Below are 18,346 nucleotides of genomic sequence, written 5' to 3'. Positions count from 1 at the left end.
TCCACTCTGCACCCCTACATCTGGACGCCAGCGGCCAGCGCCGGCTTCTCTGCTCTCAGGGAAAGCTTCACCAGCACACCGGTCCTCCTCCATCCAGACACCACCAGGCAATTCGTTGTGGAGGTGGAACACAGGCCTCAGTCAGAGGAAGACCAGAAACTACATCTACCTATGCAGGTACATCACACTGTAAACCAGCACTTACTCCCCCCCACGTTCAAACGACCCACTCCTGTTGTCTGTCCCCAGGGCTCGTACAGAGCTTGGCCAGCAGGCCTTCATGCTCTCTGCCCCTCCAGCCTGGAGCCTCCTGCAGGCAGATCTGAAGCTTAAGGAGCTGATTCCACTCAATGCTTTTAATAACATAGTGAAGGGCTTGGAGACAGACTCCCTTTGGAGCCTGAAGCTGCTTCCCTGGACAGGTTTTTGTCCCCCCTGAAACTCTTTTCTCCATGCACAGTTACAGAACTGTGCTTGGAAACAATGCTATGCTCCTAGGGTCGTATACCTGTTGACATCCATCCGGTCTGGGCTGAGTTTTACTCAGAGTCAGTATGCCTACCCCCTCTGGCTTCAAACCCTGTCTGTGAGGCCTCAGGCTGGGGGTTCCCTGACCATAATGAGTGGGTGTTGTGGTGAGAGGGGATTCATTGCTGCTGGACCTGGAGAAGGAAGAGCAGGAGGAGGCTGGATCCACCACCTGTACTAAGGGCATTTCATTTATACATTTTGATTAATTCATAAAAAAAATATCTGCATTGCATTTGACAGTGTTCTGATTTTTATTGACATTTCAACTCTGACTGCCACTGATTCTCACTTTAGAACCACATGAAGTTCTTCTTGTAGTCCCTAGATGGTGACGTGAGCACAGTTATAAGGGTTTTACAGTGAGAGATAAGTTCAAGTTTGTCATATGTACCAGGTGTGGGTATGTTTACAATGAAATGCTTTCTTAAGTCCTCACAGACAATAAAAACAAGCAATACAATTAGACACAGACAGAGCTTTGCAGTGTGTCAGTTTCACTACCACCCATGATCCAGCTAAGTATTGTGCGCAGTCTAGTCTAGACTATTAAACGAACCCAGCTCATCAAAAATCCAGCTCATCGTCAATCTAGATTGTGATATTATAGAATCTGGAGTCTCATAACTTGGCAGGTGAGAGCTTGCAAACACAGTGGCAAGTCATCTTCATTAGATAATCTAAAAAGCTGCCACAGAATATACATCTACTTCATATTCAGCCCACATCCGGCTTAGGCCTGGACCTGATGCTCTTAGCCTTTCTTGCTCTGAAAATTTAATTTAATGTAATTTATTGTTCTTTAAATGTTCTTAGCCATTAGACAAATATATTCCAGGAGCTTGCCCCAGGTTGCCTGTTTCAATATCTGTGTGGTCTGTATGGCTCTATGTGCTACTAACCCTGTTCTGCCTTCCCTCTCCCTAGTGCCTCTCTCTCTCCCTCCTATCTTCTAACCAGGTCCAGTGGATGCCCCACTGTCACCAGCAGACCTCCCGGAGTTCGATAGATACCCCTGTGTCTGCTGTGGATGTCGTAGCATGTCCGTAGAATGTTCTCTCTCCTATGATGCTTTTTAGCCTCTCTTACTCTGAAATGTAATTTAATGTAATGTATTGCTTTATAAATGTTCTTAGCCGGTAGACAAACATACTCCTGGAGCTTGCTCGATCGCCTTGTTGAGAGGGGTCGGGGAAGAATTTTTACAGCTCACTTATCTGGCCCCCGGGTGATTACAGTTTTTTTGCTTCCCTCTGGAATATGTAGGGGTGGGTCGTATGCCCACCTCCCTTGTTCTCTGTAAAGCGCATTGTGTTGCCTCTGGGTATGAAATGCGCTATACAAATAAAGCTTTGATTGATTGATTGATTGATTCAGCCAACCACACAAACCTCTCCACAGGAGTGGGGATCAGGTCACTGTGTGGATAACACCCTCTTGGCTATTGGCCACGCCTGAGTAAAGAAGGAGAAATGCTGAATGACAAGATTTTGAGGTTATCAAAACATACCCTTCTTATCCAGTCAACTGTACTCGTAGGAGTTAATCAACTGTTGAGAAGAATGTCTCATCTGTCAACCTGAATAACCGTTGTGCACAAATTGTTAGTGGCATATCACCACATTAATGTTACTGCAGTTCAGAGTGTTCTAGCCTGTGGCTAGATTTGTGACCCAGTGACCTCACTGGTGACCCAATTGATTTTCTTTCCAGGAAATAGTGGACTGTTGTGATAGTTGTTGTAGTGGGCCGTGTGTAATGGATGCTTTTGTGAATGAGGAATATTATACTGACAGTTTACACATGATTTGAGTGTTATGCATGTCACTGTACATGGTGGTCACACATATCACACTATGACAAATAAAAATCCTTGAATTAAAGACCCTTGGTATTGAGGATGCAGCCTTAGCTATAGATGTACAGTATATGATGGTAGGTCATACCCCAGTGCCTTGGGTGCAGGCTGATAGGGTGTGCCTATCTCTAGCCTTCTCTCTTAGTGTAGTTATGAGTGTCCTATCAGACACGATGCCACAGTCATATATCTGGAGCATTTTACTATATGTAATGTATTTATGATATTAAAATAAACTGTTTATATACTGTTTGTGATGTCTGTTTTCTCTGATTTTATGGTGCCCCCAAATGGTGGATTTGTCCTGATTCCCTTAAGAACTTGGGAGATGGATATCTCTTTCATGATTTTACACACACACACTGAATAACATGCATGAGAAATGGCTAATAGTAGGCTTTAGGCTGTGCTCCTACATCCATAGCATAGCACTGGTCTCCAAACAGTCTTTATCAAAACTATGGATGTTCAATGATTGTAGCTAAATTAGGTTGGGCTGATAAACGATGATAACACTGAAATTGACCCGTAGTGTAACTCCAGTGAACTGTAGGGAACTGTGGTGAATGTGGACGAATAAAATAAAATAAAACTGATTGAATAAAATCACATGGTACAGTGCAACTTTCTCTCAGTGTTTACATGCCTCATAAATGTCACAAAAGACATCCACATTTTGTTACACTTGGACCTTGTAGAATGCTTTGAGCAGATCCACTATGGATCCGTAACACTATACGGACAGCAGAGGGCAGCGTTAATGGTAAATAGACTGCACTTAAGCAGAGTTCTTAAGTGGAAGCAGGAAGCGCTGTCCCATGGGACCTTTAAAAAAAAAAAAAATATGTACGGTAGTTAACAGCGAGAGACAAATAATTTCTTGATCAAGTTTGAATTGTGCCATGATCATACACATATGTTTGTCAATTGAAAACATAATTTTTTAAATAATGAAAGTTAAAATAGGTGAAAATCACTATTAGTCTGGCAGCTGGCCATGTTGAGAGCTGCAGCTATGCCATGGAGAGTTAGTTCTGTAAGAGCTGACATACGGGAGTAACCCATCTGTTTTGGTATGCTCAGTTATGCAGGATTGGAACCCGGGTTTCCTGCTTGAGAGGCAGACACACTGACAGTTGCACCAATAGGGACGTCCCTCTTGGAGGAACTGGCAGCGCTCCTTTGAGGAGTGAGTTTCACCAGCTACTCACATTTCACTCGGTTACACTCACCCCTCCAAACTCACTTTGCACCACTGGACATCCGGGTCACGACACCTTTGTAACTCATCTGTTTCCCCTTTAGCATTTGACCAAATGAACAGTTAGGATTATCATACCATTTAATTGTATGGCCTGTTAAAAAAAAAAAGTATGTTATTGTCATATTAACAATTATACTATTATCACTGATAATCACTGGCACTTACTCCAGTGGTGCATTGCAAAACTAGTGATGAAACACATCAACACCATCATACCAGAGGCACTAGACCCACACCAGTTTGCTTACAGAGCCCACAGGTCTGTGGATGATGCCATCGCACTGGCCCTACACTTTGCACTGGAGAATCTGGACAAGAAAAGACCTATATCAGGATGCAATTCATTGACTACAGTTCTGCCTTCAACACCGTACGCCCCATCAACCTGGTCCCGAAGCTGACAGGTGTAGGCCTGTGCAGCTACTTATGCAACTGGACCCTGGACTTTCTCACGGACAGACCACAGGTGGTGAGAATATTGACAAAGACATAATCATCCATGATCAGATGGATGGATGGATGATACTGATAGACTGCTAGACCACGGATAGTATGGTAAATTGCCAGTTTGGGAACCTTTTAAACATCTAGCTGAGTACCTAGGACTGGAATGAGGAACTGATTAGCATTGACAAGATACTCTGGATAAGCGATTACACAAATTCCAATATACCCGTACCCGTACTTGTTACAAATGGCAAATAAACTTTCTATTCTATTGATATATATACACAATCAGATTCTGATATGAAAATATATCAATATATAATATATATATATATAGAGAGAGAGAGAGAGAGAGAGAGAGAGTGAGAGAGAGAGATTTTTTACTTGCTTTGGCATTGAGGGAATGAAGTGTAAGCGGATGCGACCTAGAAAAGAGCCCGCCCTCCTACGCTGCCGATAGGTCAACGAGCAATGCCTGATTTGTCCACAAAGGATTTAATTGGTCGAATGACGAGACACTCAAAACAGAGTTGTTGCTTGCCTCCCCTCTCTTTCGCCTTTGGTGGACAGAAATTAAATAACACGATACGGAGGAATATAAATGGCTCATCTTTACATCCATCAAAATGAAAAGCCATGGCAAATATGTTGATTGGATCGGCGGTCTGCCTCGCAACTTGACCTGCGTCAATTACAGCGCGGCTTATTGAGCCTGCGCTAAAGAAAAGAGGAGGTTCTTGAAGAGAGTCCTTTATTTATTTCTTTGTTTCCCAGCCGAAAAATAATAACAGTATATATAACAGGGACTTCATTTATTTTCTTTGTCTGTTCACACAAGAAAACTGGATAAGACCACAGTAGGCATTCACAAGCCAGAGTGAAGGAGAGGAGGATGAAGCGGCGCAATGCGGACTGCAGCAAACTCCGACGGCCGTTAAAACGGAACCGAATCACCGAGGGGATCTACGGCAGGTATGTTAGATATCACACGAAGCCTGACGACGGGGTGATAACGACCATTAGCGGGGCTTAATTGATTTCGAGCGATAATTGGGGATTTAGTGGTTAGGTCACATTCAAGCTAGGCTAGTTTTGACAGGCTGAATGTGTGTTCGTAAGCATTGCTACGTTACCTGCTGCTAGGCTGCTAGCACAAGCTAAAACAGGCCTTGAACCACAGCCTGTGTGTGAGTGAGGCTAGTTAGGATCTCCCCAATTTCGTCACCACAGTCACAGACCTGTTCCTAGCACAGCAGCACGAAGGTGTGGGGCTATTCAGTTATGTTGGCAAATAGCTAACGTTAGTCTCTAGCTATAGTTGAACTGCAGTCAAATGCGGCAACGTCAAGAAACCTTACTGGGCTTGGAGGCTGGCCAGCTAGACAGATTGTCACCACTTGTCACCACTTAACACCTAACTATCTAACTCATTATAGCCATACTCAGGTCAGATATATCTATGATGGACAGCTAACTGTCAGCTACATAATGTAGAGTTTGAACAGGCGCTCTTGTAGAATCATGCTGTGCAATTCCCATGATTCACTTACAAAGAAGGATCACGTTTGTCACAAGAGAGCACCTGTTCAATATCTACACTAATTCACTTCACGTCACCAGATGAACAGCAGGTAACAGCAGCTGCCCCTACTTGTTGGTCCCCTTTCCTGACGAAATGGCAATGGCCTTAACACAACGATTCAGGTTTTTAGACGTGCTGTTGCAAGTTGTCAAATAACGGAATCTGTCAAATTAGACATTTGACTACACTGACATTCTATTGGGTTCAGGACATGTTACCACTGTGTGTATGAACCAATGGTAATGGGGCTGATATTTTACTGTGATTCATGAAGATCATTCTGCAGTAGAGAAGTAGCACCACAGAACCTAGGCTGAATCATTAATAGGATCATATATATTAGTCCTAACAATAGCTTTCTTGCAGGACCTTTGAAGACACATTGTACAGTATACCAATGTGTTCATAATTAGTCTTGAATTTAGTGAGACATTCTGATGGAGTATGCCTAGTCTCGCGATGCCAGACCTTCGAGAGAAAGGCTGGAGACATCTCTATCGAGAATCTGGGCTAGACTGAGCGCCTGCTACCAACGCTACCAATCAGAATCACTCCCTATCCTCCAGTAGGGTGAAATTACCTTACCTGAAATTATGTCCTTCCCTATATTCACCTCTAGTCTGGAGTGGAACAAAACATTGTAAATGTATGTCCCAGCAAACAACGTTAGATTTGATTGTTTTATCCACTGTGTGCTCAATCCACATGATTGCCGCAATTAAGGATTTGCAGCGACTTTGTTTAAAACTTTTAACCCAGGACAAGAAAGACGTATGCTATTGGCTTGCTTATGTAGCCTAACAGATTCCTTGCGTTGGGTATTAGCCCAAGGTCCGGCGGCAAAGTCCATGTGGACGGTCATTTGCACTTGTTTTGATTTTACTTATTTAACTATTTACCACAGGAAACACCGGCATAACTCTGCAAACTAGCCAGCTAACGTTACTGTCTGTAAAGCTGCCTAGTGACACTGTTGCAGAAGCATACACATCTTTCTCATGGTCATGTGAAACACACTTAATTGCAGAATTCCCAATCATGCAGCAACTAACAAACAAGAACGTGCAGGTGTCATCCGGCCTCAATCATACATGACACGTCAGGCCAGATGGACAAATCCTGGCCAAATCAAAGATAGGTCTGTTTTTAACAAATTTATGTGGTTGAACAATTAGATTGGTGTCAGAGGCTCACTTTTATAAGGCTTTGCCAGGTCTAACACTGATATAAAACAGGATGTTGTTTAGGTGATGGAGAGGTGCTGGAGGTTTAATGCTGCATTCACATGCTCCTCTGATTTGATCGATTTGATTGAACTTCCCGAGTTGTGAAGTTTGCCTGACTTCGGTGTGTTCATGAGCTTTTAAGTCGTAATATTGGAACAACATGGATGCTACAAGATGTATTTTATGGCCCAGGGTGTTTAAACAACCCACTGGTAGCTGTTTCGCCGAGAAGCAGCGGGAAGAAAGGTTTTGATTGGGTTTGACCAATTTTATTACAACATGACTGAGAAGCGCATTTCACGCTGGTACTTCAGAGTGCTGCTGCTTGCATGACTCACCCATGAGATTTGACCAACGTAAGTAAGTCTAGCTTACACTTACTGGTTTCACCCAAATCGCCTATCCTACCTTCAAGGCTACTTACTATCTGCCCTTTTAAAATTCACTCAGTGCCCTCCTGAATGTAAACAAGCCCAGTTCCATCTTATATAGCATAACGTAAGCTGCTTAAAAAACTAAATGCAGCACATTAATGTCTAATCTCCCGAACAAGACCAACATGCACACCACACGCACATTCACATGCATGCCCATATGCCGAAGTCAACCTACGACCCATATTGATATAATGACATTCTCCCCCATAAACACTATGATCTGTGATTGGATGAAGAGGTAAGTGGGAGGATGGACAACCCCAATTACGTTGCAAAACTGTCAGCAACACCCAGCCCAAATTGAGCCACGATGGGAAGACTGCTGTGTGATGTTGCTATATTCTGCTACCCGTCCGTTTTCTTAACCTCTCTGTCCCTGTCTCTCTCTTCCTCCTAGTACCTTCCTGTACCTGAAGTTCCTGGTGGTGTGGGCACTGGTTCTGCTGGCAGACTTTGTGCTGGAGTTCAGGTTTGAGTACCTGTGGCCCTTCTGGCTGTTCATCCGGAGTGTCTACGACTCCTTCAGATACCAGGGGCTGGTGAGTGTGGGGCCGCCTCCAGCCAGTCGGGTATAATTTAAATGTGGTGTGAAGAATATATGGCCCAAGCCTTGCTCAGCAGTCACTTTTTTTGTCTGCTCCATAGTTAGTGTTTCCCATAGGATTTTTTTCATGGGGAGGGGGGGGTGGTGGTAGGCGGTAGGTCCCCCAAAACAACTAGTGTTGTCGCAGGGCGGGCATGTCTCGAATACAAGGTGTCAACAGTGTCATTATAGACTCACGCAGTAAGGCGTAGTATCAGTGCATTTCTCTCCACTGAGATGAAAACAATACTAGAAAAAATTACATTTCCTGCAGAAAATGTGTGTGAATGAATGAACAGCTGAAAAGAAATTGCAAAAGCATTGTTGAAAATGCATAATGTTAGCCTAAATATGAAAAATGTGGAGTAACTTGAATGAAACGCCATTTAGTCCACAACACAGCCTAGCTAATGTTAGCCTACTTAGTTACTAGCATCGGAAGACATTGACTAAACGGCTAGCTACAGCAACAGAAAATATGTCAAGCCTACGTGCTGTGAGTTGGGCTCTACAGATCAGGAAACCTCCAGTTTCCTGTTGGGATGTTCTGATGTGTCCCATATTAATCTCTGAGAATTAACATACAGGCCATAATCTCGCTCTAAATGTGTATTATTGTTAGGAACGGTTGAGGGGCTTATGTGAAGTCTATTGCTAAAACAACAGAATTTAGCCTATATCAAGATATGGTTGATATTGCTGAGTTTTGCTTAATATCTGCTCAAGTTCTGAACCAGTAGCCATCCAGTCACAAATAAAATCATTTCTGAAAGCAAGATTGGCCGTGCTTACATTCCATATTTATGGGTAAGTGGGTGTGTTACACCATGGGTTTAAGACATGGTTTTCCAAATATTTACACACTTCTTAATTCTCCAGAGTTAATTCCACTGAATAATTGAATAGGCTTTGATGTGGACTCTGTTGATTGTATTTGAAATTGACTTGTGATGAACAAACATAAAAGGGGAAGCGGTGGTGTGTGGATATGTGATCCACATCCTTGTTTAGTTCTCACATTCCGTGCTATAGCTATAGTATACTGTAGACACCACTAACCCTTCTCGTTTCTCTCTCTCTCTCTCTCTCTCTCTCTCTCTCTCTCTGTCTTTCCCTCCCTTTCTCTCTCCGACAGGCGTTCTCAGTGTTCTTTGTGTGTGTGGCGTTTACCTCTGACATCATATGCCTGCTCTTCATCCCCGTGCAATGGTTGTTCTTCGCCGCGAGTACCTATGTGTGGGTTCAGTACGTGTGGCATACAGGTAAACACCTGCCTTACCATTTAGCCCTGAGCGACTCTGTGTGTGCGCGCGCCTGTGTGTGTGTGCGTGCTGGGGGAGGTCTGGGGGGGCTGTACTCCTTCAGTTTAGCTGCATGTTCCTAAGAAAGAAGCCCCAGCTATAGGCTAGCTCCTCTCCAACCTTACTAATGAGGAGCTAAGCCGCTGTGACTTACGTGTGAGCATGTTAGACAGGCCTACCCGTTACATGGTCGATGTAATCAGCTACAGGCAGGCACGGTTGTGATACACAGTACTCACAGAGGTGTGCCTCTCCTATTCAGGCACAACGGCGTTAAGAGTTGCGCAACGCCGGCACACCGTGTGTTACTACATTTACAAAGCACTCTACTTCTCAGAATCCCACTCGGCGGCGTCTGCGACCGAGTCTGGATCAGGTGACAGTCTGATTTAGCGTTAGGCGGCCCCCCGTCGACCGCCGGGAGGGGTGTAAAATTGCACTCAACAGTGATGGATGGAGCTGGAGGAGACTCCTGTAGCCCTTACTACAGCGCTCTGACCCCATGCATTGAGATGTAGCGGACGTCACGGGATTATAAATACACCTGCTATTATTCCCTACTACTGTGGTGGCAATGGATTTGTTGGGAGTTATTTATGCCTGAGAGACAATGGATAGGGGGCTCTGCCCTCTCCAAATGTAATTATAGATCGCTCGGCCAAGACTTGGCTGCTACGCTGGGGAGTTTTGTAAATATACAGTACTATGAGGGATCGGGCACGGGGAAGTGGGCTACACTGGCATCGCATGTTGAGTCACGTTAGCGTAGTCGAGCGAGTGTCTCTCATCGCGTGGCACTCAAAGCTCACTTCTGCCGTTGATTGTCATGTTTGTTTTGGCATGCGGAAGACCCGAGAGTACACTCCAAAATGAATGTGTGTTAGTGTGTGGTTTTCAAAACTGATATTCTATTTCGATGTTCTCGACTCTGTTTTGCTTTCACATCCTGTCCACAGAGCGCGGGGTCTGTCTGCCCACAGTGTCTCTATGGATACTCTTCGTCTACATAGAGGCAGCCATCAGATTCAAAGACCTGAAGAACTTCCACGTTGACTTGTGTCGCCCGTTCGCCGCACACTGGTGAGCGAGCCGCTCTTCGGTGCCAGGGCCCCACGGCCCTCAGCAGAAGGGAGCACTTTTCAACCCCGGCCTTAGAGGCAGGTTGAGTTTCGAGCCCTGTGTAAAGCTTCCAGGAGTTTGTGGAGTCCAGCGTAGAGAGACCAGAATGCCTTCTCCAGCCCACAGGCCACCGAAAATAGTCCTGCCTCATTAACTCGCAGAAAACAATATTGTTTCTGCGTGTTTGGCCCACTATACAGAAGTCATGTTTTCTTGATATCCCGAAGTCACCCCAAGCTCCAAACTCTGCTCTGTTTTAAACACTCTGCTCTAAAGAGAAAGATAATTTTGAGGGTGGGGGGGGTCTTTTAAACAAAATTTAAATGGATATTTGAACTTTGGGGATATAAGGTTACTCACTGCTATGGACTGAGAAAGACCTCCATTTATAATCCTAGTTGTCTTCAAGAGCCGTGTGCGATTAGGATTTGCCTTATGCCATGATCTGTGTTGAGCTGTCACACAGTGCAATGGAGATTGAGAACATGAGGGGCATAATAATAATAATAATAATAATAAATAATAATAATAATGATAATTTTATGTATGAAGCACTTTTCACAGTGAGACAATGTCCCGAATTCCTGTTCAACATTCATGGTAATTTGCAGTAATATGTTTATCTCAACATCTTTCCAGCCTGTCTTCGCTGGTCAACAACAATACATTCAGACTTGGTGTGTCTAAACGTCGCTCTCTCTCCGTCCGCCTCCCTGTAGCATCGGCTACCCGGTGGTGACGCTGGGCTTCGGCTTCAAGAGCTACGTCAGCTACAAGATGCGCCTGCGGAAGCAGAAGGAGGTGCAGAAGGAGAACGAGTTCTACATGCAGCTGCTGCAGCAGGCCCTGCCCCCGGAGCAGCAGATGCTGCAGAGGCAGGAGAGGGAGGCGGAGGAAGGTGAGACACACACACACACACAACCGTGTTTGGGGGTGGGCCGCAGTGCTCAGCAGGGAGCCTGTGGAGGAAGGCGGTGTCCTTGGGCGGGCGTCCTGGTCGTTAGAGAGTAGCTGGTAATTGAGGAAAGCCTGTTGAGTTGTTTAAAGCTACGAGTCCAGTCCAGTGCAGCTGCCCACCCGGGACCATGGTTCGCACCCCGGTCCCACCGGATCTGACTCTGGCCGGGTCCCAGAGGGGGGAGAGTCGAGGAGTTGTCTCTCTTCTTCTCATCGCCGACCGGCGGGGTTGCGGACAAAGCCCCGACTGTTAGTAGGGGGTTACTGGACAGTGGACACTAGATCAGCGTCAACCGGCTACCATATTGGGTGAAAATGGGATTGAAAAAATCTGAAAATAAATAAATCAAAGCTACGGTCTCAACGATGGCTTCATCCTCTCATGAATTCTCTCTCTCTTCCTCTCCCTCTCTGTCTCTCGCTCTCTCTCACCCAGCAGCAGCAGCTAAAGGGATATCGGAGGTGGAACCCGCGCCGGTCTCCCAGAACGGCGCCCCCGCCAGTAAAAAAACGCCGGCGCCGCTGCCGGAGCTGGAGTACCGAGAGAAAGGGAAGGAGGGCCGCGAGGCCAAGAAACAACACAACAACAACAGCAGCAGCATCCTGCCGTCGGCGGTGGACTCTAAGCTCCAGGAGATGGAGTACATGGAGAACCATTTGAACAACAAGAGACTGACCACAGAGCTGGTGGGCAGCACAGAGAACCTGCTGCTCAAGGAGGAGAACTCCTCCTCCTCCTCCTGCTCCTCCTCTTCCTCCTCCTCGTCCTCCTCCTCCTCCTCTAAAAACTACAAGAACGCCAGCGGCAGCACGGGAGCCGGCGCCGGCAACTCCTCGCCGCGGGGCCACAGCGCCACCAACGGCAGCGTGCCCTCCTCGGGCCCTTCCTGCCCCGCCGCCTCCTCCTCTGCCGTCTCCTCCTCCTCGGGGAAGAACGAGAAGAAGCAGAAGTGCGCGTCGGGGAAAGGCCAAGCGTCCGGGTCACACAGGGACCCCACGGACAACTGCATCCCCAACAACCAGCTGAGCAAGCCTGAAGCACTCGTACGGTGAGAGAGCAGATCTCACGCACACACGCACACACACACACACACGCACACACGCACGCACGCACGCACGCACGCACGCACGCACACACGCACACACACACACACACACACACACGTTGTCATGTAGGAGATACTTTTGACTGTAATTGCATTCAACATGGGTAGTGAAGGGAAACATTAAACGTTACTAGTAAAATATTACATTTCCTGCAGAAAATGTGTGAATGCTGAACAGCTGAAAAGAAATCACAAAAACTTTGTTGAAAATGCATAATGTTAGCCTAAATGGGAAAAATGTGACCTAACTTGAATGCAACACCATAGCCTAGCAAATGTATAACATAGTTACTAACATCAGAAGGCATAGACTAAACTGTGGTTCCATTACTTAAATAACTATCTACAGCAACAGTAAACATTTTAATTTCTTCATCTCTCACTCCCAATCAGAAAATGTCCGCTAGCAGCGATGCTAATTTCCGCTATGTTAAAATCCATTGACTTGTGCTAGAAATGTTAGCGATCTAAAAGTCAGCTGTTTTTTGGGGTCTTTCAGGAGGGGCGGGAAGTCCCTCCAAGGCAATGGTAGGGGAAACACTGCAATACGTACTAACAGGTAGGGTCAGGGTTGGACCTCTTGAAGAGGTGAGTTTTCAGCCTGTGGCGAAAGATGGGCTGCTGTCCTGACATCAGTGGACACTGGGCAGTTTGTTCCACCACTGCGGGGCCAGGGCAGAAAAGAGCTGTGACCAGGTCAATCTGCCATAGGGACCAATCACCTCGGGTCATCAGAGCAAAGTGGTCGGGCAGGGGTGTAGGGCTTGACCATGGCCTGGAGGTAGGAAGGAGCTGTTCCTTTCATTGCCCTGTAGGCTAGTACCAGAGTCTTAAACTAGAAGCACGCACGCACACACACACACACACACACACACACACACACACACACCACGCATCTCATTGATCCAGCCAGTCTGGACTGAGTCAGCCAGAAGTCTGTACCCAAACACGTTCTCATACCCCGTTGCATGTGCATTGCAAGAGAACACATTCACACCCCCCCCACCTGTTTGAGGAAGCTTCCAGAATTCACAGAGCTATTGCATTCTGAAGCACATACTTCAGCCCATGTGATGCTGATAAGCGGACTTGTGGTGTAACGCTCACATGTTGAACATCAACTCTTCAAGCTCAAGGCTCCCACACGGAGCCCGCAGACATGTATGACGAGTAGCTCACGCTCTGATGTCACGTGTACTTGCTTCGGGGGTAGTTGGTTGCTCACTCGTTCATGGTAGCTGCATATGTTGTCTGATAGTTTGAGCAGCGCTGTGGGACTCGCTGACAGCTCACAGTTTAGCGTTGATACGCTTCCTGTGTGATACTGTTGGGCTGGGGGGGGGATGTTACACTAGGCCGGCTTGGACTGAGAAGTGTGTGTGTGTGTGTGTGCGTGCGTGCGTGCGTGCGTGCGTGCGTGCGTGCGCGCGCGCGCGAGTGAGACTGTGTTGGTTGCATGCTTCCGTCCAAATGCAGACGCGGAACTTGGTACTGTGTGGCGTGGCAGGCAGGTACAAAAAAAGTCTGAGCAGAGTGAATCATGATATTAGATACTAGCCCAGAAGGTACTGACTGTTTATTTTATTCAGTTTTACTTAATGGTTGATGCCTGACCTCAGACCTGTTCCTCCTCAACTAACCGTCTGTTTCTGTGTCAATCAGACGTTGAGTGAGGATGTACTCTCTCCCCAGCGACAACCTTCCTTCAAGGTCAAAGCCTCCACTAAGTTTCCTCTCTTCCCTCTTTTCTCCCTCTGTGCACCCACCCCTCCATTCAATCCCCCCCTCCTCCCCTCCCTTGCCCCTCTACCCCCCCTCCCCTTATTTGCCCCTCTCCCCCCCCCCCTCCCCTCCCTTGCCCCTTTATCTCCCCCCCCCTCCCCTTACTTGCCCCTCTATCTCCCCCCCCTCCCCTCCCTTGCCCCTCTACCCCCCCCCCCCCCAGGCTGGAGCAGGATGTGAAGAAGCTGAAGGCGGACCTGCAGGCCAGCCGGCAGGTGGAGCAGGACCTGCGCAGCCAGATCGGCTCCCTGGGCAGCGCCGAGCGCTCCGTCCGCTCCGAGCTGGGCCAGCTGCGCCAGGAGAACGAGCTGCTGCAGAACAAGTGAGTGTTGAAAGGAGATAAGACTGTAATGATCCCCCCAGGGGGACATTTACCGTTTCAGCATTGAAAAGTACTGAAAGGTTGGAACGAAGAGAAACGCTAGATGCAGAGTAACAAAAAGAAGACCCTAGTTAGGGGGGTTAGCAGCATAAAAAATGGATATCAGGGACTATGTACATCCATATGGCGTGGGGCCGTGGGGTCATAGGTCACCTGGAGATGGGGGCAGCTCTTGCTGTGATAACTGACTGTCCAGTATGGTTATAATCATAGCGCTGTTGAGCCCATAAACGGTAGACCCTGGGCTAATGGGGGCTTGTTGATGGTCTAAAGCCCTATGGGCCCCATTGAGGTTTGAGAGGATGATAGCAGGGTTTTTCCTGGCTCAGAATGGGTCTTTGGGGGGTGATGCACACACAATCTTTTGTGAAACCTCAGTTTTATAGCCTACCAGCATATATAGGCCGGTGTTCTTTGCTGTCGTTCTGACTGAGCTCACTTTTCACAATCACAGGAAATCTCCTGACATGACACAAAATGGATTTGAAGACAAAATGTTTAAGATACTGACAACCTGTCTATTAATTATCTCGATTTCTAGTGGTCCAAACCATGGACAATGCAAGAAAGAGGGATGGGCGGTTCTTGAAACAAGCAATCAAACACATTTGCAGAGGATTTGAATTGCTATTTTTATTCTCAATTTTTAGCATTTTGGCACTGGTGATTTTCCTTTTGCTCTGGCTAAAATCTCTTTGGGGGCGCCAAAAAATCCTCCATGCAGGAAAAACCCTGGATAGGTTTAAGCAAATATGGTTCTAACTCCACCCAGCCCTCTGGTTAGCCAGGTGGGATTCCTGCCATGTTGCTTACATCTACCCGTATTATTTCTGATCTTCACAAGAGCTCTCTGCTCAAGTCAACCCTTCTCCTTGCTTTTTGCCGAGTTTATGTTCCCTCTGATAAAAAGAACCAGTTCTTCACAGACGGCAGTCCAGACTTGAGCAGCGAGCTCTCAACCTGCCGGCCGGTTAAGATTCATCCCAGAGTAGATGACGCCTCCTGGGTGAAATAAAGTTCATCTCAGGTAATCGAATCCTAGCTTTAATCTGGATCAAATCTTCAAAATACATAGTTCAAAACATAGGATTGGGTTCATTTTGATCCAAAATTCAGGATTACCTTGATCCCATTTGAAGGGTGGATTTAGTGTGGATTACCCCAAAAAATACAGTATACAATTCATTCATACAAATACATTTCAAATAGGGCTGTCAATTGAATGTCTTAATCGGAACAATAAATTATGCAAAAAGGAACATGTTAAACAATGAATGCAAATTAATCAAAATGCGTGTATATATATTATTTTTATTTATTATTATTTTATTAATCAATTTTGCCCAGCGGACCCTGTCAGAGAGCAGGCAGCACAGAATGAGCAGCTCAAGCGCTGATTATCAGGATCTGGTCATCTTGAAAAGTCTGAATCTGGATCAAGGTGATCCTATCCTGAATTGCTTTGAAATACCGGGACAAAATCTGTCTGAGTTGTCTGATTCTGGATCAAAGTCTGGTGGGATCTGATTGAGATAAAAGGTTTTGAGCTCCTGGCCCCGGGCGATTCCTGTCTCCTCTCGTTAGCGCCTGATTGGCTGGTTTGGGATTGGCAGTGAGCCTCTAGTGCTCAAGTCTTAGCTGAGGATCACTGTAAGTGAAGGGCAAGGGTGAGGGGTAGACACGTGATTGGTCATCAAACTAGCCAACCGGTCTGCTCTCTAACTGACTCGGGTCTCTCTTAAACACACTCATAATGATGAACAAACACGTTATTGACACATGATATATGGATACATATCCACCCACACACACACACGCACCTAAACGTGGGCGGCATGGCCACCGTGAGCTGCTGGCTGACGTGCTGCTGCCCTGCCTGTGGCTGCTGTGTGTGTCCAGGCTCCACAGCGCGGTCCAGGCCAAGCAGAAGGACAAGCAGGCGGTGGGGCTGCTGGAGAAGAGGCTGAAGGCCGAGCAGGAGGCGCGCGCCGCCGCCGAGAAGCAGCTCGCCGACGAGAAGAAGCGCAAGAAGCAGGATGAGGCCACGGCGGCACGGGCGGTGGCACTAGCCGCTGCGTCCAGGTACAGACACACACACACACACACACACACACGGGCTCACTAGCCGCTGCGTCCAGGTACAGACACACACACACACACACACACAGGCTCACTAGCCGCTTTGTCCAGGTAGACATACACACACACACACACACACACACACAGGCTCACTATCCGCTGCGTCCAGGTAGAGACACACACATACGTCTCACTAGCAGCCGCATCCAACCGCCGGTGGGGTGGCTGTACTGTAGCTCAGGAGGTAGAGCGGTCGTCCAATGATCTTAGGGTCGACGGTTCAAATCCCGGCTCCTCCTGACGACATGTCGAAGTATGCTTGGGCAAGACACTGAACCCCAAATTGCTCCCAATGAGCAAGCTAGCTAGCATGGCAGCTGCCGCCATTGGTGTGTGTACACTGTGTGTGTGAATGGGTGAATGAGAGACCTTCATTGTAAAGTGCTTTGGATAAAAACGCTATATAAGTGCAGTCCATTCACCATCCAGGTACAGACACACAGGCGCTGGTGTTTATTCACATTAGTCAAGCAGGGAAAGTAGACTCTGGATAGACATTTGGGTTATTGACTCCTGTCAAAAGAATGAGGTCCCCTGAGAAGAAGCCAACATCACCCGAGAGAGGGTGCCCCCTATACCCCAAGAATGTTGTCGCCAAGGTTATCAGAACTGACACTGCTGATCACTTATGAAAGACCATATACGTTTTGTTTTTTGTTTTGTTTTTTATTGTGAGAAGACTGGAAACAAATGGAGAATTCTAGCGTCTATTTTGATTGTGCTGATTGTGAGCTGTGATGCGTTCCTGACCGGTGTGCTCCGTCTCTCAGAGGAGAGTGCACAGACTCTCTGAGGAGGCGCATCTCGGAGGTGGAGACGGAGTGTAAGAAGCTGACCATGGACATCAAGCTCAAAGAGGACCAGATCAGAGAGCTGGAGATGAAAGTGCAGGTGAGTCTCAGGCTGCTTACAACCACGCCGTGGTCGTACATACAGTAGCTCGGGAAGAGCGAGGAGGAACGCCCACCTACAGTATTATATCCCACACAGCGCCCGCTCCCCTCCCTCTCCAACCACAACCCACACACACCAACACACAAACAGCAACAACAGTGAGGAGGAACGCCCACCTACAGTATTATATCCCACACAGCGCCCACTCCCCTCCCACTACAACCACAACCCACACACACCAACACACACACAGCGCCCGCTCCCCTCCCACTACAACCACAACCCGCACACACCAACACACACACAGCGCCCGCTCCCCTCCCACTACAACCACAATCCACACACACCAACACACACACAGCGCCCGCTCCCCTCCCTCTACAACCACAACCCACACACACCAACACACACACAGCATAAACACGGGTTGCTACAATATGATAATATCATCTTTTCTGATTATTGGTCAAGTGCAGTAGGCGTTCACGTAGTAGGCTAGTAGTTCAAATCTAATAAATACATCTGTTGACAGATCAGATAAGCTTCAAATATTGAATGGGGGTAAACTTCAAAGAAAGTGTTTCATTACGGCTATCTCAATGATACCTATCTCTCAGCCAATAGTTTAGTTTTTTTTTGCCATTTTTCTATAACGTTAGTGTAATGTTACATTAAACTTACAGTTTACTGAAGGGGCCGAAATTAAAACAGAGGGCTAAGCCTGACCAAGCCCCCTCGTAT

The 18,346-nt window shown here is 47.0% G+C and overlaps 1 protein-coding gene across 2 annotated transcripts in view; it reads left to right on the top strand.

Annotated features, from left to right (window-relative positions):
* The first annotated feature begins 4,751 nt into the window (after nucleotides 1–4,751).
* Nucleotides 4,752–18,346, top strand: part of maco1b (macoilin 1b) — an 18,086-nt gene continuing 4,491 nt past the window's right edge. The window contains exons 1-9 of one of the 2 annotated variants that reach the window (XM_084437672.1): nucleotides 4,752–5,069; nucleotides 7,740–7,881; nucleotides 9,061–9,187; nucleotides 10,183–10,306; nucleotides 11,065–11,243; nucleotides 11,742–12,351; nucleotides 14,354–14,512; nucleotides 16,472–16,654; nucleotides 17,482–17,602. In XM_084437672.1, coding sequence (XP_084293798.1) covers nucleotides 4,990–5,069; nucleotides 7,740–7,881; nucleotides 9,061–9,187; nucleotides 10,183–10,306; nucleotides 11,065–11,243; nucleotides 11,742–12,351; nucleotides 14,354–14,512; nucleotides 16,472–16,654; nucleotides 17,482–17,602 — 1,725 coding nt within the window. In that variant the 5' untranslated portion in view covers nucleotides 4,752–4,989. Of the gene's footprint in view, nucleotides 5,070–7,739; nucleotides 7,882–9,060; nucleotides 9,188–10,182; nucleotides 10,307–11,064; nucleotides 11,244–11,738; nucleotides 12,352–14,353; nucleotides 14,513–16,471; nucleotides 16,655–17,481; nucleotides 17,603–18,346 lie in introns of both variants that reach the window. The other variant, XM_084437671.1, reaches the window with a different exon arrangement.

This window comes from Borostomias antarcticus (genome assembly GCF_949987555.1).
Source record: "Borostomias antarcticus genome assembly, chromosome: 5".
Taxonomy (NCBI): Eukaryota; Metazoa; Chordata; class Actinopteri; order Stomiiformes; family Stomiidae; genus Borostomias; species Borostomias antarcticus.
The sequence above is the reverse complement of the archived record's forward strand: the minus strand, read 5'-3'. Positions and strand labels throughout refer to the sequence as shown.